This window comes from Mytilus californianus, unplaced genomic scaffold (assembly GCF_021869535.1).
Source record: "Mytilus californianus isolate M0D057914Y unplaced genomic scaffold, xbMytCali1.0.p SCAF_11, whole genome shotgun sequence".
NCBI lineage: Eukaryota > Metazoa > Mollusca > Bivalvia > Mytilida > Mytilidae > Mytilus > Mytilus californianus.
In genome coordinates this window covers 43,066,323-43,090,210 of record NW_026262593.1, presented here as the reverse complement: position 1 = coordinate 43,090,210, position 23,888 = coordinate 43,066,323, and the positions used below count along the sequence as shown (strand labels likewise).

At 32.3% G+C, this 23,888-nt stretch overlaps 1 protein-coding gene across 7 annotated transcripts in view; it reads right to left on the bottom strand.

Moving 5' to 3' along the window:
• The window catches only part of LOC127720128 (polyamine-transporting ATPase 13A3-like), a 206,462-nt gene that overhangs the window by 75,629 nt on the left and 106,945 nt on the right, over positions 1-23,888 (bottom strand). For 3 of the 7 annotated variants that reach the window (XM_052226562.1, XM_052226565.1, XM_052226569.1), the window contains exons 1-2: positions 22,757-22,895; positions 8,673-8,761 (exon numbers count right to left, since the gene is read on the bottom strand). The exons of 3 other annotated variants lie outside the window; for them this stretch is intronic. In XM_052226562.1, the coding sequence (XP_052082522.1) occupies positions 8,673-8,761; positions 22,757-22,763 (96 nt within the window). In that variant the 5' untranslated portion in view covers positions 22,764-22,895. Of the gene's footprint in view, positions 1-8,672; positions 8,762-22,756; positions 22,896-23,888 lie in introns of those variants that run through there. One more of the 7 variants, XM_052226564.1, reaches the window with a different exon arrangement.

Sequence of the window (23,888 nt, the reverse complement as noted above, 5' to 3'; positions counted from 1 at the left end):
ATTGTTATTTTATCGTAAGAAGGTATCATTTTCTTGCATTTTGTAGATAAATATATAAGCTTTATGCTGTATTACATTTTATTAAAAACAAAACCTGATCTTACAAGATTCAGGTTTTTAAAAAAGAAAAATTTTGCTGAATCGGCACTTTTTCAAAACCATGAAATATCAACCTGCCAGTAGGGGTATTGAGAAATGTCAAAACTTTGAAAACTATCCTAATTTTCTTTTATTTTAAGTTGTTTGTTAAGGTATTAGTTATCATTTAGCTGCAACTTTTCTATAATAATACAAAAAACCAGGTCAAAATACCCAAAAATAGGCTAAAAATGGCCTTTTGTCAGTACAGAAATGGACAATTATCGAATGTTCTGCATACACAAATAATGGCTGAATATTTTTTCAAAATATTTTGCACAAACAGTAATTACATATAAGGTATCAAAAATACAAAATATCAGTCTGATCGGATAATTTTGGATTCGGACCATTTTGCATGGTTTTACCACAGACTGGCTCTTAAGCATTTAAAATGTTATAAACTAAAAGCTTTCAATCTTTTAAACATAAAAGTGTACTTTTATATAAGTAGGTATATAGTTAATTTGATTTAAACGACCTTGTCCAACTTCTTATCACTACCTTTGATTACATAACTTTAGATCTAACAGGTATTTGGGTGAATTAGACATTAAAACAGATTTGGTCTCTTGTGGATAGTTGTCTCATTGATAATGATATACCACATCTCAAACAGTGCCTGTCAGTCATAACAAAATATGATGTTGAATATTTATTGTTTTGATTAAATGCTCAGACGTCTAAGTGGGATATTTTGATAAGATCTAACCAACCAAAACAAAAATCAATCTTTAAAGAGAAGTTTAACATCATAATTTAATATATTATATATAAGTATAACAATTTAAGTAACATATGAGGACAGCATTTAATATTGTTTAAACTAGTTCACGTCATAATGACATGCACATTTGTACTATTTAGCCTGTTTCAAGCTGATGCCACCAGTGATCACAACTTCATGCTTGACTACTTTATCCAACAATTTTAACCAGATCACTTGTCTATGATCAGTAAACCAGGAAATCAGGTCAAAACCATAATCCGGCATGTAATTTTAAAAGTGCATAATCTCACAAGACTGCGTTCTAAATTTCAATTGATTTTACCTCAATTTCTTGGTAAGTTCTCTTAACCAAATAACATAATAAAATTGAGAATGGAAACGGAGAATTTGTCAAAGAGACATTAACCTGGCCAAAGAGCAGATAACAGCCGAAGGCCATTAATTACAATTACCAATTACCAATGCACATTTGTAATTAAAATTAGTTTCAACCACATGCCACCAGTAATCAAAACTACATAATAAACAAGCTTATCCAAAAACTTTAACCAGATCACTTTTCTATAGTCATTAAAGCAGGAAATCAGGTCAAAACTATAATCCGGCATGTAATTTTAAAACTACCATAGGGAGCAATACACAGTTAGAAGTTTAGTTTCGCATTTTGGCCATGGTGATTTTTTTAAATATTAAAGTTTTTGTACAATAAAATTGATTTTTAGATAGTTGAAGAATGATATAGCCTTCCAAATGGGCGTTTATATGAGCCTCTAGATTGTTTTTAGCATGTTTTATTCGCCATTTTTCTGTTTGACAGTCCGTATTTTCACATCCGTACCGCCCATAGGTCCAGAAATTATTGTAGTGTTTTTCAACAAAGATTTGACCCTCGATCTTTTCGATTCAATTTTATGGAAAAACGAGCAGAAATGCATATGATTGTTTTGACCTCTTGATAGATAAATGTCTATGGTTTCAGGAAAGGTATCACTCTAATGGATTGAAATTCTCCTTTGGACCAAATTTTGGAGACTTTTGTGACATTTTCAACCCCCTTTTCGCAATATTTTGTATCAAATAAATGCAGATTGTTGCCATGGTTACACCAAAAAGAGATTATATTTTACCATTATAACTATTGGAAATCAAATCTATGGAAGATGCTCTTTCCATAAATATTCACATGCATAATACAAATATTAAGCCTTATTTGTTAGAAAGGAAGGGAAAGAAGGTGTTTAAAAATTATGAGTGTCAATTTTTTCCTAACTGTGTTTTGCTACCTTAACCAAAATATTTAATCTGTTAAGGGACAAACGAAAGGAATAACAAACTGACCCATCGTCAGAAATACTGAATATAAGACGGATACATAGACCAAAAAACATACTGCCCCCTTCTGTTGTAGCAATGTGTTAAGGGTTTCCTCTTTAGGAACCATATGGTAGGGCCTCATAAAGTAGCAATACAGTTTCATTTTGCTGAAAGATTTTCACCTTGACCACATGGGGAGACATGTTATTTTGTCAGAATTGATATTGTATGCAAAATATGGCTAATTAGACAAACTAGCAAAACTAGCGCTAAGTAACGATAAAATTGATCTTAACATGAGTCCTAGTGCAAACGGATTCATTGCAATAACAACAGCATTATATAAGAAAAAGTGGCAAGCTAGATGGGATAACACATGCTTCTTATGGAGCCGTTCGATAAATAAAAAACCTACTTTTTATCAAGGTTATCGATATCATGCAAAAATAATAACTAGACTTAGGTTTGGTACTACTTTACTACCTGGTCAACTAGGACAGTACACCTGTAGGGTATCTCCAATATGCAATACATGCGGCATTAAAGAGGATATAGAACACATACTAGTTACCTGCATTAATCACTCACAAGCCAGACAAAATTTACAATTAAACTTAGTAAAGGTTCAAATACAAAATATTAATACCAAAATATTACTAGATCCTCCTAAAGACAAACACCAATATGTCTGGTCGTGCTTAGTTCAATATTTAACAGAAATTGATTACCATAAATTTATATAAGTAATGAAAAAGGTAATATAGATAAGCTCCTCCAAAATAACTAAACTATACTGCAAGAGGTACCGATTAGTGACTCAGAAATGGATTCAGGTCGTAACCGGCAGTAATAAAACAACTTCTACAAGAATACCAGCAGTACTGAGGAAAACATCGTTAAGAAGACCAACTACACTGCAAGAGTTACCCGGGTTAGTGACTCATAAATGGAGTCAGGCCGTAACCGGCAGTACAGCAGGATCTTCAAGACAACTTAAAAAAAAAGAATAAAAAAATAAATTAAATGCTCCACTGGGCGCAGCTTGATACGACCGCAGAGGACGAACCCTGAACAGTTGGGGCAAGTATGGACACAACATTTATGCTTGATACAGCACTGAATTTGGATTGTGATGAAATATTTGACACAGCATAGGTTTCTGACACAGAATGAGTGTGGTCTAAGAACTTAAAAAAATTTAATTTACCTATTTAAACCATATTATTATTATTTGCTTTTATATATAAATCAGAAATAACCAATTTAAAATGGAAAATTTTAAAGAAAAAAAAAAAGGAAAAAAATGAAAAAAAAATCCCCCCCAAATTTTTGAATCCCCTTATGATTCATCACCCCCAAACTCAATCCCAGCCTTCCCTTTGTGGTATGGTACCTTGCAGTACAATTTCAGAGAGATCCATACACTTGACCACAAGTTATTGTCTGGAAACTAGAAAAATGCTTGTTTTTTTTGCCCCTTTTCGGCCCCAAATTCCTGAAACTAGAAAAATACTTGTTTTTTGCCCCTTTTTGGCCCTTTATTCCTAAAATTTTGAGGCAATTACCCCAAAACTCAATCCCATCCTTCCCTTTGTGGTATGGTACCTTGCAGTACAATTTCAGAGAAATCCATACACTTGAACACAAGTTATTGTCTGGAAACTAGAAAAATGCTTATTTTTGGCCCCTTTTTGGCCCCTTATTCCTAAACGTTTTCGGCAATTACCCCCAAACTCAATTCCAGCTTTTTCTTTGTAATATGGAATCTTGTAGTACAATTTCAGAAAGATCCATACACTTACACACAAGTTATTGTCATGAAACTAGAAAAATGCTTGTTTTTTTCCCCCTTTTTTGGCCCCTTATTCCTGAAATTTTGAGGCAATTACCTCTACAATCAATCCAAACATTCCCTTTGTGATATGAAATCTTGTGGTACAATGTCAGAGAGATCCATACACTAACACACAAGTTATGTCTGGAAGTTACAAAAATGCTTATTTTTTGCCCCTTTTTGGCCCCTAATTCCTTAACTGTTGGTACCATAACAAAATCAATCCCAACCTTCCTTTTGTGGTACTGAACCTTATGGTAAAATTTCATAGAGATCCATTCACTTAAACTAAAGGTAGAGTGCGAAATCAAATGTGTCTTCGAACGACGACGACGACGCCAACGTCATACCAATATACGACTGCAAAATTTTTTGCAGTCGTATAAAAATAACTAAACTATACTGCAAGAGTCACCGATTAGTGACTCAGAAATGAAGTCAGGTCGTAACCGGCAGTAATAAAACAACTTCTACAAGAATACCAGCAGTACTAAAGAAAACATCGTTAAGAAGACCAACTACACTGCAAGAGTTACCCGGTGTCATATGGTATTTTGAACCCCATGGTAAATTGACCCGGGGGTCAAAATACCGCTATGGTAAATTGAACCCCCTGTATGGAAAATTGACCCCCCCCCATGGTAAATTCAACCGCCCCCCCCCCCCCCCCCCCTGTTTTTTTTCATTCTAGATGATTATTAGAACATTATACATTATTCTAAAGCTTATCATAGATTAAAAATCATTCATACAAGAAGGAGAGGTTAATTTTCCCTGATTGGTTAAAAGAAATATCTTTGCTTGGTATAAGTGCTCTGAAGTCTTTACCAACAAAATTTTATTCAAAATACTTATTGCAGCATTATAACTAGACCATGTAGCTTGAATGCTTTAATTATTTGAAATTACAACATATATATATATATATATATATATATAAGGGTAGTTTTAATTTCCCATGGTAAAAACATGCATGAAAAGACGTTTTGAAAATTATACTTTTTAAATTTAACTGAGCCATGGTAATTGACCCCTCCCCCTTTTTTACCATGGGAAATTAAAACTACCCTTATATATATATATATATATATATATATTATATAAGGGTAGTTTTGGCCTTCCAAATACCGTTTCGATCCCTAACATCACTGAAGAGACATTAATTGTCGAAATCCGGATATGGTGTACAAATTTTTGCACCTCATGTTTGTGGTATACCATCTTTTCCACAAGTTTATTGTTTTCTGTTTGGCATTAAATTAATATTCAGATCCATTTTGTTAGATCTGGTGATCAATTTATTTGGCAATCGCCAATGGCAGTCAGCAGGGTTAAAGAACATCAGTTGTTCGACCTGTTAGTCAAATGCGTTTTGTTAAAATAGACTTTTTCACTTTTTTTGGTCTTTTGGAAATTGTTGTTTGTGCTGTATTTAGACCCCTCTACCAAGAAATTTGTTTTACATGCACACGTATAAAAATTGCGGTTTTTATCCAACGCAATCATAGGTTTGAACGTTGGTTTCAATTTAGACTTTTATATATATATATATATATATATATATATGTTGTAATTTCAAATAATTAAAGCATTCAAGCTACATGGTCTAGTTATAATGCTTCAATATTGTGTAAGGGAGTTATTCAAAGTTGTGTTTGAATTACCTCCCTTACACTGTAATTTGTACTTAAGTAATTGTCCATTAACCAGGACACCCTTGTTTTTCTCTCACTTTTTTGCCCCTAATTCCTAAACGGTTTGAGCCATAACCCCTAAAGCCAATCCTAACCATCCCTTTGTGATATGGAAACTTGTGGTATAATTTCAGACAGATCCATAAACTGTTCCACAAGTTATTGTCATGAAACTAGAAAAATGCTAATTTGGGCCCCTTTTTGGACCCTTATTCCTAAACTGTTGGGACCATAACCCCCAAAATCAATCCAAACCTTTCTTTTGTGGTTATAAACCTTATGTTTAAGTTTCATAGATTTCTATTTACTAATACTAAAGTTATTGTCCGGAAAGCAAATGTCTTCGGACGACGACAACGACGATTTGATACCAATATACGACTGCAAAATTGTTTGCGGTCGTATAAAAACAGGTCAGTGTCACCTACTCTTGGTTGGAAGCAGCTGTTCTCCACCGAATGCAGCCTTGCACTAAATTATATGATATATCAGTATCTGAGAGCGTCACTCATGCAGACATAGAACTTAAACCTATTTTACTGAAACATAACATGCAGATTAGCATCAGGCCTACAGTTGTCGAATGGCTTTTATATTAGTTGGTATCTAAGAGACAACAAACTTGCTAGTTCCAGCTTAAATAGTCAAAGATTTCTTTGGCATTTGAAGGCCTTAATTGAGATTTGCTGGATCCAAGGGACTACCTCGTCACCAGTCAATATTATAAAGTATTTGTTGTCTACCTGAGAAAGTACATTTATATTGTCTCAATCAATGTACCAGGCACTAATAGATTTCTTAGAATTAAAATTATTTCTTTTAAAGTAGTTTGCAGCTAAATTTATGCAAAATATGATTCAGTTAGTAAATATAAATTTAAAATTCTAGAATCTATATTAAAATCTAAAATACTTAATGATGTATCAGTAAATTTTCGAATAGGTAGGTTCAGTAGAAGGTCATGATCTATCGATACAATAGTACATATGTCCTCACCCTGGGTTTGAACTATCAGGTTAAAAGATTCATCAAAATTGTTTAAGCTCGGTCTAGTCTTCATCATTTGGTTGCAAAAAGAAACTCAATTTGATTTTTAACCTAGTCTTTGGTTTAATATGAAGACTTGAACATGAATGCTACATACATGACATATACATAAAAACATTAATTGCTTCCCCGAGCGCAGCTGGATACGACCGCAGAGGTTAAACCCTGAACAGTTGGGGCCAAAAATGGACACAATATTCGCGCTTGATACAGGTCTGAATTTGGATTGTAATTAAATATTTGACACATAATAGGTTTCTGACACGGAATAACTGTAGTCAAAGAACTTGGAATTGGTTACCAGTATATGATTTGAATTTATATTCAATTTTTTTGCTTTTGTGCAATACACTTTGCTGTTGCGAATTGACCCCCCCACACACACACACACTTTTTTTTACCCAAAAAATAATATTTGAAGAATTTTTTTTTTTAATTTCTGAAATCTGAAATGAGAAAAGATTGACCCCTACAATTTCTTTTTACCCCTTCAAATTTTTTTTTTCACCTCCCCCCCTTTTTCCCCACAAAAAATTCTTTCCCTCAAGATATGGTCATTATCTCAATTCAAATTTCCAATGGAGGTGCAACCATAATTATCCATTTAAATACATCATAAAAGTCTAATAAATTAGAAAATGACATACATAATCATGGCTAAAAATTAATATTCCTTAATAGTAACTTCTAAAAATAAATTGACAGCTAAAGACAATACAACATTTCTTTATACATAATTTGAAAGCAGTGTAAGGGAGGTAATCAAAACGTTGTGTTTGGATTACCTCTTTTACACTGCTTTTTATTGTCTTAAATAATTGTCCATTAACCAGGAAACCCTTGTTTTTCCACCATTTTTGGCCCTAATTCTTAAATGGTTTTAGCCATAACCCCCAAAGCAAATTCTAACCATCCTTTTGTGGTATGGAAACTTGTGGTATAATTTAAGAGAGATCCATACACCTTTCCACAAGTTATTGTCTGGAAACTAGAAAAATGCTGATTTAGGCCCCTTTTTGGCCCCTAATTCCTAAACTGTTAGGTTCATAACCCCCCCCCCCCCCCCCAAATCAATCCCAACCTTCCTTTTGTGGTTATAAACCTGGTGTTTAAATTTCATAGATTTCTATTTTATCATACTAAAGTGATTGACCGTAAACCAACCATCTTCGGACGACGCTGACGACAACGTGATACCAATATACGACCGCAAAATTTTTTTGCGGTCGTATAAAAATGACGGAACTAGGGATTTGAAAAAAAAAATGATGACAACCTGGACTAGCGTGAAAAATCCCAAACTAAAACACTGAGAGTGCACTAAATTTTAAGTCTACATTTCTAACTTCATTTTTATAAATACATAGCTGTTAAATTTTATTAATCTGTTAATCTCATAAAACCTAGGGTTACAACTTCATTAAGAAATGCTGACCTATGATGTTTATTCATACTTAACACTTATGAATGCATTATTACTATATAACCTATATAACATAGCTGGAATAGCTATGAAAATTTGAAAATCTTAGGTCTATAGAAGGGGGTTCAGATTTCCATAGTAGGGGATTCAATTTTCCATGGCTGAGTAAAAATGATTAAAAATCTGTTTTATCATGTTTTATTCCTACCAAGTACTTATCAATGCATTATTACTGAAGTCTATAGGAGGAGGTCAATTTTCCATTGCTGATTAAAAAAAAAATTAAAACATTTCCTAACATGTTTTTTTCCTACCAAGTACTTATAAATGCATTATAACTATATAACATAGCTGGAATAGCTAAGACAATTTAAAAATCTGAGGTCTATAGGGGGTTTAGTTTTCCATGGTAGGGGGTTCACGTGGCATAGAAGTTAACAACTACAGGTCACCACCGTACGACCTTCTATATTAAATCATAATGAAAGTTACCATTTGATCTTCTTGACATGCATTAACATATAAGATGTCATCTTTTAATGGTGGTGGTCCAACTCTTCCTGCCTTTATTTTAGCTGGTTCTGAAACATAAGGTAAAAGTATGATCAAATATCCTACCATCATGCACAAGTAAAGTGCACTGCCATTTTTGATTGAGGATTTGAAAAAAATTGGCAAAAAATAAGACTTTTAACTCTTTCGCGGACGATCCCGTCTGTAAACGTGATTTCAACATCAATTATTTTATGGCCCAAAATTGTGACCCTTCGTACATGTACTTCATGTACTTTCTTGACAGTATGGAGTCTAATCTTGCAATTCTTGATCCATCATGTCCATATACGGAATCATGTCTATATGTGCTGTTTTGGTACTATGACAACATTAATATCTTTTTGGATGTTAAAATGAAAAAAGAGAAAAAAAACAGCCAACATCAGGTGTTGGTTGGTAATAAGACTGTAGATATTAGCCTGGGATCCTGGCTCACTGCTCAATTAGATGTTAGAATGATGCATTGTGGGATAGCGTCATTTCTTGACATATGGCTGGAAATATTTTTATTGTCATGAAAGTACTGAAAATTATTTTTCATTTCATATGAAATGTAAATTTCGAAAAAATTAGCATATATAATTCAAACGTTATTGATTGACATCGTAAATCAACTGTTAATTAACAATCAGATGATATATTCCTATTCTATAGAACATGCACATGCGCAATTATTCAGTCCTGTTCAGCGCTGATAGTTGGTCATCTGGATTGAATTACGCCTGGCCCTATTGACGAATTAGATTGGGTCAGGATGCCAGGGTATGTAGATATCTACTATTATCCTAAATGCATCCATTGAAATTCAGATACAAAAGCAGGTATCATTCAAAGATGTAAAAACTAGATCACTGTTAGGCTGTTTTTTTTAGAAATCTGTTAATCTAGACATTTTAGCTTACTAGGTCTGCCATAAAAGTTTCCTGAGCAAGACAATGAAGTCACTGATACTTTCAGTCTACATGGATAGGCTTCTGTAACTACAAGGTAATATATTAACAGGTCACAGTTACATCAAAGTACAAAAGAAAAATTGTAAAAATTAATTAATAATATTAATATTATTTTCAGGTTTAAACAAAACAAGAGGCTGTCAGAGTGACAGCAAACCGGATTTCCTGCAGAGGTTGAACCCTGAACAGTTGAGCAAGTATGGACACTACATTTAAGCTTAAAACAGCTCTGAATTTGGATTGTGATTGAATATTTGACACAGCATAGGTTTGTGACCCAAAATGAATGTGGTCAAAGAACTGAAAAATTTTAAATTGGACATTTACCTATTATGGTCCAATATCCAAAATCTATGTACATTGTTAGAATCAGCATATCAAAGAACCCCATATATATTCAATTTATGTTAAAATCAAACACAGTTAAACACAACTTGAAAACAGGGCCCAAAAATCTAATATTTAAATACAGGTTTAGATTCAGCATTTGAAAGAACCCTATGTATATTAAATTTCTGTTGAAATGTTTAATTTTATGCATATAATTTCTGTCAAAGGGAAATAACTCAAACTGAATAGATTATAAACAAATAGTTCTCTAAAATTAGATATGATTTAACCACTATTTTCTTAAATTACATATGATGTTACACAATGTATATCTATTTTCAAATTATAATCAAATATAATTAATAGTTCCAAATTTTTTTTCTTTCATTTATCTCAAACTAATATAGATCTGCAACTTATCTTTCAATGTCAATAACTTTATCTACACAATGTAATGTAATGAAATATATCCCTTAATAAAAATAGATTATTATCTAATTAAAGGAGTTCACTTCATCAAAAAAAAATTATATATATAGCATTCAGAAAATTAGTTTATACAGAATAACAAACAAACCTACCACAAAAATTGAAATTGAACCCCCCCCCCCCCCCTCTGTATTGAATATTCAAACCCCTTGTTTATTCATTCAAAAAAACTAATTGGAACATAACATAATGGTAAGTTGTTTTAAAATGCTGTTATAAATTGAAATTTTGATATCTGTTTTTTTTTTTTTTTTTTTTTTTTTTTGGGGGGGGGGGGGGGGGGCAATTTTCAATGGCTAAGTAAAATTGTTTCAACATTATTTCTAAGATGTTTATTCATATTAAACACTTATGAATGTATTATTACTATATATATAACATATATAACATAGCTGGAATAGCTATGACAATTGGAAAATCTGATGTCTATAGGAGGGGGTTCAATTTTCCATGAAAAAATGAAGAAGAACCACAATGTATACCTTCAACTGCAAGTTTACTATAATTAAACATGTTTTAATTAATTGTATTGACTTTGCAGATATTCGTAGGAAGCATTTCAATGTCAATAATATGTATGATTTATTTGATAGTGTTTCAATTACAAATATTGTTTCATTCCTAAAAGAAGTTGGAATATATTATAAAATATAAAAATGTTGTATGAAATTTAAATGATTTTAATTTGTATCACGTTATCTTAGCGTTGTATTTTATTTGTATATAAACAATTTTGATTTAGATTTGAGTTATAATATATTGAAGGACTTTTTGTCTGATTTTAAAAATATACTTTGAATTTTTAAATATTTGAATTAGCTCTCGTCGCGATATAGCCTTTTGTGCTCAAGCAGCGTGAAGCAAACACCAATCAATCAATCAATCAATTTTCCATGGCTGAGTAAAAATGTTTAAAAATCGTTTTTTATCATGTTTTATTCCTACCAAGTACTTATCAATGCATTTCTGTAATTCAATGTTTACTTATTTTGTGTTATATCTCGTCTCACTATTTCGCATATGTACCACCTTTGATAAGTATTTAGTATGACGATAAATTTTCACTTCTGTACTCTGAACAACAAATTTATTAATGTTGTTAATGTTTACTTCCATACTCCTAACAACAAAATTATTATATTTTTCCATCCTGACTATTTTTACATAAATTGTCATCCTGCCTTTTTTTTTTTTTTGCTAAGTTGCTCATGCTGCGTTTTTTTAACTCAAAATCTCCGGTCCTGCCTTTTTTTCAAATTTCATCCTAACCCCCATAAAAATCAAATGGTAGCTCCCTTAGTGCTGTGTAAGATTTATTATTAAGTATAAGCTTTATTTTATATTCATTGCACAAAGGACGTGTTACTTTTTTTTTAGTAATTTTGGACATTTTGAATTTAAAAGTCTTTCTGATATTAAAGTACCCTCTACAATGTAGTAGCATACATGTATGTGCTGTTCATTTTCAATTTCACTACTTTTGCAGATTTTACAAGTTCTTTGACACCTGAGCATTTTTAAGTATCTTTCTCTTTCAATGGCAAGGTTACATAATGAGGATCGATCTGATCCTTTTTCTTAAAGCATCAACATAAGCTGCAAGTTCACTCATTTTGTAAACACCCACCATTTAATCCCTTTCTATGGCATGTTCCTTCAGAAAACCATACAGTTTTATAGATCAATATCAGTTGTCTGTGAGCATGGTCAAAATATAACATATAATATGCATATATTTGCAAATTGGAAATACCTGATTTTCAAAAATTCTTTTGAAGTCGCAAATGAGTTAAAACGATTGTCTTTTTAATAAAAATGGATCAAAAACAAATATATAACTGTTGAGAAACTGGCACGTATTTATACATCTGTATAGTATTTCTAAATTTTCGTCTAGAAGTCTTAATTGGTGGTGGTTTTTCTATAAAACCATCTATACCTTAAAACTTGGCACCAATGTGTATCATTATGTTATCTTTTTGCTTCTGACAATGCATTGAGAAGATCATTACATGGCTGGGGGTGGAAACAATAAATATGGTTTGATTATTACGTGTGATTATGAAGTCGTGCAACTCACGTGATGCAGGAACATATAAATATTTTATACTGAAAAGCCTACCAGATTCATTTCCCGTTAGATATACTGTTCCCAGCGTGATGCAACTTTTTAATCGAAAAGTATTAATACTAAACGAGTACTTTCTTTAAAAAAAGATATCTGATGCATTCAGATGTGACAGAGACATATATACACCTACAATGATACATGTGTATATATGTCTCTGGATGTGAGCATAGAGTTTTATCTTTTATCATTTTTTTTTTTATCATAGTTAACAAAATTGCACACAATTTGACGACAAAAGATTGACGATTTTAAAAGTTGAGGATATGCGCCTTTCTCTTCAAGAATTAAAAAAATATGCTGCATGGTAGTTAACTAAATGTATATATAAAGATATTTTTCAGAGATTAAAGTACCTATAGCTGTGAAACAGACATACACATATATTAGTAGTATAAAATCTGTAATGAACAACTAACTTGAAACAGTTTAGAACCACGAAGAAATGTCAATTATAACTATATGTCAAGCACAACTTTCACAGTTAGAGATACAACCTATTTTGCTTTCTTACTCTTCCCATTTTAGGGTAAAAACAAGTACTATCTTTAAAATAGATATCTGACACATACAGATCATAGATGTTAAAACAAACCATGAATCTTTATCAGGTTTATTATCATATTTAAAAAAAAAATACAAAATTACTAACAATTTGACAGAAAAAGGCTGACGATTCTGAAAGTTGAGTATATGCGCTTTTCTCTAAAGAATTAAAATCTGTACTGCATGGTACTCAACTAAATGTATATATAAAGGTATTTTTCAGAGATTAAAGTACCTATAGCTGTGAAATAGATATACACATATATTAGTAGTATACAATCTGTAATGAATAACAAGCTTGAAACAGTATAGATCCATGAAGAAATGTCAATTATAACTATATATCAAGAACAACTTTAACAATTAGAGATACACAGTGGCGGATCCAAAAAAGGGGGTCGGGGGTTTGGACCCCCCCCCCCCCCCCCCCCCCCTTTGTTTGACGATCAAAGCATTTGAAGGGAGACATATGGTTGGCCGCCCTTTTATCCTGGGTTGGAACCCCTTTTTAAAAATGGCTGGATCCGTAATTGATACAACCTATTTCGGTGTGTAAATCGGGGACGGACGCCAGAGAAAGATGATCTATATAATACCAGGCGCGTAGCTACGTTTGCGTCAAAATGCCCGGGCGTGCACAATAATTTCGGAGGGAAAATTATTTTCATCCAAGAAAATTAAAGAAACTATTTTGAAGCACACGAGCAATTATTTTGTAATGCTTTTTTCAATGACTCGTAATTGAAGCCATTAAAGTGACGAAATTTACTTTTAAATCAAATGGTATCATATTATATATTTGTTCATTTTCTGTCAAACTTTGAATTAACAGTGAATATTCTACTCAGATTACTTTTGTTTAAAGCAAAGCAATTTAGTATCTGCTGGGATACTATATGCGTGGCTTGAATTTTTATGTTACACCTGACCATCTATGAAAATTAATCATTTCATGCGTTCATTAAAGAAATTTTCTGGGAAAAAGGTGTGAAAATTGTATGAAGTTAAAATAATTAATACAGAACTTATTGGTGTTTTTTCAATTTTCATAAAGTCTTGATTTTTTTGTCTTTTGGTTGGACTCAACATCTTCTTTTAAACATATTCTAAAGTAAACGGTTTGGAAATTTTTCTTTAAAACAAAGGACAATTAGAGTCCAAATCAAAACAATGAAATCAACATGAAAAAACCCCAAACAAATCAAATTTAAAGAGAGGCTAAAGATACCAAAGGTATATTCAAACTCATAAAACAAACTGGCAATGTCATTTCAAAAGACGAAAAACGTCGAAAAGACAAACAGTATATAAAAGACAACATAGAAAACTAAAGACTAGGCAATACGAGCCCACCTAAAACCGGGGATGAACTCAGGAGCTCCAGAAGGGCAAGCATGTCCTGATCCACATGTGGCACCCGTCGGGTTGCTCATGTTAGTAAAAACTCGAAGATAAGTCTTATTCGGAAGTTCAAATTCGAAGAAAAGAAGACGGAATTGTGGTTACAACAATGGAACATGTTCGTTGTCAATTGTGAAACAGTTAACCAACTCGTGATAGCGATCTTAAAATTTCCGAAGGGATGCTTTCAACTTCACCACTTGCAACACTTTGTTTAAAAGCTTCCTCGTAGCAATCTCCAAGGAAATGCAAGTTCTAAAATATTGTATCAACTGGGAGATATATACACATATCACACTTCTACTGGAATGTTGCTACCTAGAAATCAAAAGTTCACAACTGGGAAGCTGAAATCATCTCTATGTAGTAAAGTTTTGTGTTTTTAACCGACTAAGTATTTTGCTAATGATAAATTTAGAATGACAGAAATGGTCTCTTTTTCAGGATAACACGTGAGCTTCCAGGGGTTTCGCCCTCTACTTGGAGGTCCTCTGCCCTGGGGCCGCCGGGGACCTTCAGACCCTTTGCCGAGGTTTGGACGTACACTTAAAAATGGCATCGCTACGCCACTGAATACAGCTTTTGACAAGTAATTAAGTTTGCGATATATGTATTTTGACAATCTTTATTTCTAATATAATATTTTGTACTCTTTGGGATTATTATTACGAATTGGAAGCTTTAGTCGATACGATATATTTAAAGCACTCGAGCTATTAATAGCCTTATATTGACCTGGTAGATCTAATGAACCGGTCAGTGATATTTACCTACTCATGTATTAAAGGCTAACCCTACAAAATCCAAACAATTTGACAGTGATAACGACACCTTCTTTATCTGAATTTATTTTAATTTATCTGGTTAATTTCATTTTTAAGTGTGATTTTATCTCCGTAAGTTTCTCCTTTTTTTGTAACATATATCTTTTTTTGGTCAGGGAGTTCACGCTTATATATTGGTGAGTTTTGGAAGTGTCTTTACGCCACTCGATATCCTCTGAATCAAGATTCTCGGAACGGCTCGAAAATTTTCGATCATTTATACAGGTGGTTATTTATGTCTTTGAAACGGTCCCTCTATTGATAGGCTACCACGTGGCATTGTGTATTTCAACAATCAAAGTTCATTTGTAGATTGGAAAGTAAAACAAACAAAAAAATAGGTTGCAGTCAAAAAATCATTTATACGTTAGAACCTATTTGCCTTTTGACAAAAGTTATGTGTTTTTAATAATGTGAATGTTTATTAAATATCAAGTAAAATGATAACGCAATTATATAATCATGCTTTGAGACTGTCCCTGAACGCGTTGTGTGTGAAGTATTTAATACAGCTTGCTGTTGTGCATTGTGACAAACCTGGGAATAGTTTATTGATATATAATGTCTCAGAATTCACTGATTATTTCTAGACGTTTATCATTTGATATTTTGTATTTCAATCAAAGCATGGGAAAATGTCGGAAAGCATGAAGAAAATTAAGACAAGAGTGCACACGCTGAAATGTCTCGCCTTCTTTACTAACCATTGATTTTATGTTGATAGTCCTAAATATAAAACTTAACTCCAAATAACACATAAACTTAACATGATCCAAGAAAATGAGGTCAAGGTCAGACAAACCAAACGAGAAATACATGTACACCTTACAATCATTCAAAAAACCAAACATAGTTGACCTATTGCTTATAGTATCTAAGAAACAAACTTAACCATGAAAACTTAACATTGACCAATGAACCATGAAAATGAGGTCAAGGTCAGATGATACTTGCCAGAGAGACATATACACCTTACAATCCTTCCATACAACAAATACAGTTGATCTATTGCTTATAGTTGAAGAAATACAGACCAAACACAAAAACTTAACACTGAGAAATGAGTCGTGAAAATGAGGTCAAGGTCAAATAAAACCTACGAGACTGACATGTACATCATAAAATATTTCCATCCACCAAATATAGTTGACCTATTGCATATAGTATTAGAAAAAAAAGACCAAAAATCAAAAACTTAACTTTGACCACTGAACCATGAAAATGAGGTCAAGGTCAGATGACACCTACCAGTTGGACATGTACACCTTACAATAATTCCATATACCAAATATAGTAGACCTACTGCTTAGAGTATCTGATATATGGACTTGACCACGAAAACTTAACCTTGTTCACCGATCCATGAAATGAGGTCGAGGTCAAATGAAAATTGTCTGACGGGCATGAGGACCTTGCAAGGTACGCACATACTAAATATAGTTATCCTATTATTCATAATAAGAAAAAAATTAACATTACAAAAAAAGTTGACTTTTTTTCAAGTAGTCACTGAACCATGAAAATGAGGTCAAGGACAATGGACATATGACAGACGGAAACTTCGTAACATAAGGCATCTATATACAAAGTATGAAGCATCCAGGTCTTCTAGCTTCTAAAATATAAAGCTTTTAAGAAGTTAGCTAACGCCGCCGCCGCCGCAGCCGGATCACTATCCCTATGTCGAGCTTTCTGCGACAAAAGTCGCAGGCTCGACAAAAACGATATTTCTTTTAAAAATATTTATCTTAGGTCGGAAAAACAGTGGTCGGAAAGCAGAAAGATAATCAAACAAAAGGACTTTCTGTCAAAAATATCGAATTTCATTTATAGATACTACTAGAATAATAGAATATTCATTATTAAGTTTAAGCTGAGGCTAAATTTATTCTTAATAGAATATAATTAAAATTGTCATATATACGTGCATTATGTCTCACAGGTTTGAACAGTTATTACATTTATGAAAATTATATGCAACGTATGAGCACCAATGAGAAGGGATGCGTACCCAAAGTCAGCTAAATATCTAAATTTTAAACGGTCGTGAATGAAAAATACTTGCATGGTTTCAATTCACAAGGACTTTAAATCCTTGCATGTCACAAAAAACGTATTTAATATTTAACAATAATCATAACATAATTAATTACTCTCATAATGTTAATTATTGTATACTGTTTTAGAATGGATTTATAAGTCTCTGTTTATATTTTGTATAGCAATATAAAAAAGAGATTGACTTGATAAATAAAATGCCCACCCGTAAATACTTGACGTTTGTGTTTATTGATATTATAAAATAATATTCTAAATTTTTCGGAAAAAAAATCACTAACAGGTATGTATGTTTACTAATAAATTTCAATTCTTTTTTTGTTTGTTTGTTTTAATAGTTCAACCTTATAGGTTGCATTTTTGTTAATATTAATAATGCAATTTCCCATAGGAACTCCTTTCACGGCTAAAACTGTACCACTTTTACTATGAAGTTTTGAAAAAAAAATATAGGGCTGTGCGGCATATTTTCAACGTTTATATGCCCCTAACTTCTAAGAGTTTAAACTTACATTAAATTTCTATACTACCCCAACCTTGACTTAAGGATTTCCACAGACTTCAACTTGATCACTATGAATATGTATATTTACTAGTAACATTCCCAAGTTATGTCTCTATGAGATGAAACATAGAGATCATATCCGGGAACCAGTACGTAAACAAAATTAGTTGTCTATGAATATTATATATCTCCCCAAAAGAGGCGTGGTTTGAAAAACAGCTGTTTTTACAAAGTGCAACCTATAGCATCTAAATATTTGTACTATGGTACAAATGCGTATTCTTATCCAGAGTATCAGTGCGTATGCTTTCTATTTACTAATTCTTGCGCAAAAATACCACGTGCATGCATAAATATTAATTTCACTCGTGAATGCGAATTTTCGCTTTTCTGATCTAAATTCAGGACACGGCAGTAATAGCTTGACATGTGACTTTCAAGCACGGTTATCATTACTTACGGTATTCTGACCTCTAGCTGTTTCTCTTTTTTTTAGTCACTGTCCTATTATAAACTTTGACATTTTCGAAATGATAAGGATTTTCTACCTAAGGAATAGATTACTTTACTTCGTACTTGATTTGGCCTTTTTAACTTTTTTTATTCAAACGTCACTGTTGAATCTTTGTAGACTTAACTCGCGTCTAGCGTACAACATTATAATCCTGGTATCTTTTTACATCTACATATCTTTTTATATAAATTGGTCTTTCGGTTCAGGTATTCATAAAACTTCTGAAAATTAGATATTCTTCAAAACCAAGTTTTCCTGTAGAATATATGGATTGATAAAATCAGGAAGTCCTTATAATTTGAGATGTTTTATGAAACCAAAATAATTCTTTATATAAGAGGTCACAATGAAGCTGGTGTGTTACTCTCAAGAAAAATATAAGAATTAACCTTCTTATATAAGTTGCATGCCACAGGGTTTCACTTCAGATGGAAATTGGACTTTAAATTTATCTATACAACATCTACTATGAGTACAGACAGCTTCAAAAACGAGTTGAGAATAATTGAAGGCATCCATGCAGGAAACAAAATATGAAGATATGATAGATAAAATAAATGCATTCAGATTATTAAGCAAACTGAGTGCTTAAATTTGTATTGCGATTGCTTTGTGCAATTTGAAATAGACATCCGGTTTAGAGAAACTGGGATTTGCAAAAGGGTGATGAAAAAATGATGTACATTCCCAAATAATAAATAAAATAGTCGAGCTTTAAAATGTATATTCAAATAGAAGCTGTATATATTCACTTTTCTATTCACAACTATCCAACATTGCTTTCAACTGACTTGTGCAAGAATCAACACACAATTGAATATTTCTAATAAAGACGTTAAAACATCTTTATTATCTTATTCTATTCACAGTCAATTATTTCAATTCAAAAGCAAACGAAAATTCATCAACAATTTTTTGGTGACCAGTCAGCGGTCTTGGGTTCACGTATTGCTTTTCTTTTTTTTTTTAAAAGCATCTTGCCTTTTTTCCTTTTTTTCAATTCCGTTATTTCGTCCAAACAGAATAAAGATTTGTGACATCATGCATACCGTTAACATAGTGAAGGGTCCTTTTTAAATGGGTCACAAACTAAAATTATACTGACTGCGTCAGAAAAATGTGAAAATCAGTATCTGTATCTGTATCACGTTGTTGATACTAATACCGATACAACGGTAGAGAGAGAAGCGTCGATTTATTGAAGGTGCGCGAGAAAAGTTTTGAATCTTTCAAGTCTCGGTGCGCCCCTACAGTGTCTTCAAGATGGTTCCGCTCGATTACTGTTTTCTTTTTCTAATGCAGTCAGGATTCAACTTTGTCAAAAATAATCTCCCCGTTACGCCACACAATTTTTTAATCGTTAAAATCGAAGCCATTTTCGGGATGACGCGCTGTCAATGTAGCTCTTGAAAACCGATAAATTTATCCACATAGCTTCAATACGATTCTTACATGACAGATGAATATTTAAAGACACAGATCAATCATCATTTAAGAAACTTTTAGGACCATTGTCAAGTCTGTCGTCAAGTACTTTTAGTAAAAATGTGTTATTTAAACAAATCCACACTGTTATTATGACTCTTTAGAAAGGTATTTCACTTGACCCATATTTTTCATTTTCAGTACTGTGAATTTTTAATGTTATCATATCAACCTGTCGCCTATATACATAAAAAACTGATAGAATCTATAGCGAGATGGTGTATCAAATATGTTTGCTGTATACGTTTTTAAAAAAAAAGCAATCAACTCAAAAACGCCTGAACATCAAAAAGGTGTACTCGACTTTCTCTTTTCGATGAGACTATTGCACATTTTTAGGATTTTTTCACATAAAACTGTCGCCGGGGGCAGAGATGCAAATAATGCTTTATAAGGGTCATTCTTATATCTTTATGCCATACTATAATTTAAATAAAAACACGTATATAAGATGCAAAAAATCTTAGATTATGCACCTACATTAAACTTTTAAAGCAATTGAAATAGACAATAATAGTTCATTGACTTGACATATCAACGATATAAGGATGAGGCTTAGAAACGGGGAAATGCGAGGCTCTGCCGAGTTTTTTCCCCGTTTCGGGCCGAATCCTTATATCGTTGATATGTCAAGTTAATGCACTATTATTGTCTATATACTGCAATTTAAAAAAAAACATTTTCAGTTGTTGTTTAATGTGTTAATGTTATTATTTGATTTAAATATTGGGAAACTTCCCCTTTTATAAAAAGGCCTCATATCATGCAGGTAGAGAAATAAACAACACAATGAAATGTACATTACCTGTTGAAACCCGCAATCGATGGTGAACGAATTTGTTTGAGAATGAACTAAAATATCAACAATAAGCATAAAACATAATGATTTATAGTTTGCAAACCAAAAATATTAACAAGTGAAATATGTTTTTTTTTCTAAAATTTGCAAAAGAAATAAGTTTGAGTCGTTGTATACATTGGAAACGAGAACAGGTTGAATAGGTCGTATGAATAATTAATTATAATTTCGGCAATTTCTATCTAAATATTCATTTAAGTGATATCAGGTCAGTAACTGTATATGACATAGAAATATACGGTCAACGCATTTTGACTGCTCAAATAGAACGAGTGCAGTATAAACAGATGTAAACCAACTTGGGCTTTTTTCCTTCTCTAATAAAGAGTTACATTTCTTTTGTTTAATTTCAACTGGATATCTGCCTGCATGTGTTTGTCTCAGTTTTGGATCATATTACAATCTAATTAAAATATAGAACTCGGATTTCGTTATACTACCTAGCTATGTAGTAGTATAACGAAATCCGAGTTCTATATTTTAATTATATTGGATCATATTAAAGACGCAGGCCGGCATTTGCCTTGTTGATTCTTTTTTATTTTCATATATGTATTTTCAAACAGAGACAAAATCAAAATATTATTCCAACCATTTATATACTACTCGAGATATATATTAAGACTATTTACTATATAAATCCTTAATTGTACTTTTACACACAAAAAATCTCAGATTATTCAAATCAAAACTTATTACTACCAATGTTGCGCCACTGATGAGGACATTACAGAAGAAACACAAATATAAATGTTATTACGCTTTTAAGTTTTGTTATGCTTCAAATAATTTCAATAGTGAATAAAAATTAAATTAATCTCTTCATTTTATTTAATATGACTGTGTTAATATGTTGCATTAATGCATTTTAAATATGTGTTGCTTTTTTAAGTAACGCTTTCGTTTTTCTATTCATATACTGGGTTGCATAAGAAAGTTGCATTACTTAAAGAACTAGCTGGGACTAATATACTTAGTACAATAGTCCTAGGAACTAGGGAATAATGTTACCACTATATAGGTGCGGTTCCAGGAATTTGAAAAAAGGAGGGTCCCTCTAGCAAGCCAATGTCTGGCGTGATACTTGTAAAAAGTCTATATGCATTTATCATATATGAAGCTCAATAAGGTGGCCGGGTCCCCTGCATAAAACTATTCTTCCATTACCGATTCACTTTAACCAAACTGCGTTTACATATTTAAAGTATGTATCTTTAATTTATACGTTCTATACGCTGTTGTATATAGGAATGTCCGAAGACTCTCTGAATGCTCCTATCAATTAACTTCACGTGCATATTCTTTACAAAGACATGACAAGATATGACTATCATATGTAAAACCAAGGATTTTGAAAGGAAGAATTTATAATTATATTATTATAAAAGTTCTCGGTATACATTGCATTTATTTTGTTTTATTTTAAACTTGTGCAAATTTCTGTTATATATAGATACATTCAAGTCAACATGCATTTCCATTTTCATTTTGTAATCGAATATTTCACAGAAGTAAGTTTCTTTTAATACCGGTATATTAATATATAAGTGTAGTGAATGTTCCAAAACATTGCTTACAACATTCCCCCTGCACCACAGCAAACCTCTTTTAAAAAATAATATTTCTTTTGCATTTAAATATTTAGTTTCGGTGACCAAAATACTAAGTATCATTACAACATCCGCAGATTAAAACATTAGCTTAACTCACCCATGAGCATAAATTAAAGAAATATGCAAGGTCACATATAAAATGACAGCAAGTGAGAAACTGCTAGCGAATTTTTATTAATGTACTAGTGTACAGTTTTACTTAGCGGAAGACAAAAGTATAAATGTGACAAAATGAACATAACACTAAACGCATAAGAGGAAGCTAACAAGCTTTGTCACAAATTATTCAAACGAAATAATATTACAGAAGACTTACTGCCCATTTCGTCCTTTCCTCATCCAATATTTCCCATCAACAGTTGATCGACATGGATGCAAATAACTTATAGATGTTCATTACATGTCAAACCAAACTTTTACCTTTTTTTCGCTACAAGTCGCACCGTATATGTACAGGTAAAATTTTGAGCGTCAAAGCGTAACTTTATAAACATATCAAAGAATAGATCAAACCCTTTATCATTATAGCTGAAATATAGCTTAGCCCTTAAGCTGACCCGTGTTTGCCCCTAGTCCTAAAATCAGGAATGTAGGTCATGTATAGTCGGCGTCGTTTTGAGCGACTTTTTTGTATAACTGAGACAAGCCCGCTTCTTTCTAAAATAGTACGTTTTGAATGTCATTTGCGTGTATTTAACGCAAAGTTTACTGTACTTAAATATATGATGCATGCGAACACCAGTTCGTCATTCGATGTTCAGGAGTCGGTTTCACAAAAAAAATTACGACTAAGATTGATCGTAAGTATACTGAATTGTTCATGCCTTACGATCAATCTTAGCCGAAAGTTTTTTTGTGAAACTGACTCCAGATGCTTTGTATGATCTCACCATTGTTATTCCCATTTGTGCCATTTTCATAATACAGACGGAGGTAAATGTGCCATGGATATATCGTAAAAATAAAATGAAGATCAATACATCATTATGATATATATACAAATGTGGAAACAGATCAGTGTGGATAGTAATTGTTTTAGCTGTGTTATTATGTTTGACATTGTTTTTCTCCACCGAGTTTATGCATTGGTTGTGTCCTCGGGTTTTTCTGTCTTTCTTGTAGGTTTGCATGTTCAGATTAGTAGCAAAAGATCAAAATTAGCATGCATTAGTGCAGGGTTCGCATTAATTTTTTTTAATAACTTGCAAGTGATCATAATATATCACTTGTCTGAAAAAGACAACCACTAGTCGAAATTTTGTAGTTGCTTAAGAAATTTCTATACCGCCATTTATGGGCATAAAATCATGTAAAAGTTTAAAACATATAATTCACACGTGTTTCAAAGAATATGCAGTATGTGTGTTCGGTTATGTGTCGGTTTACCAAATCCCGCGTCTTGCAAATCGTGATTTTACATGATTTTAAGATTGAATGTAAAATAATTT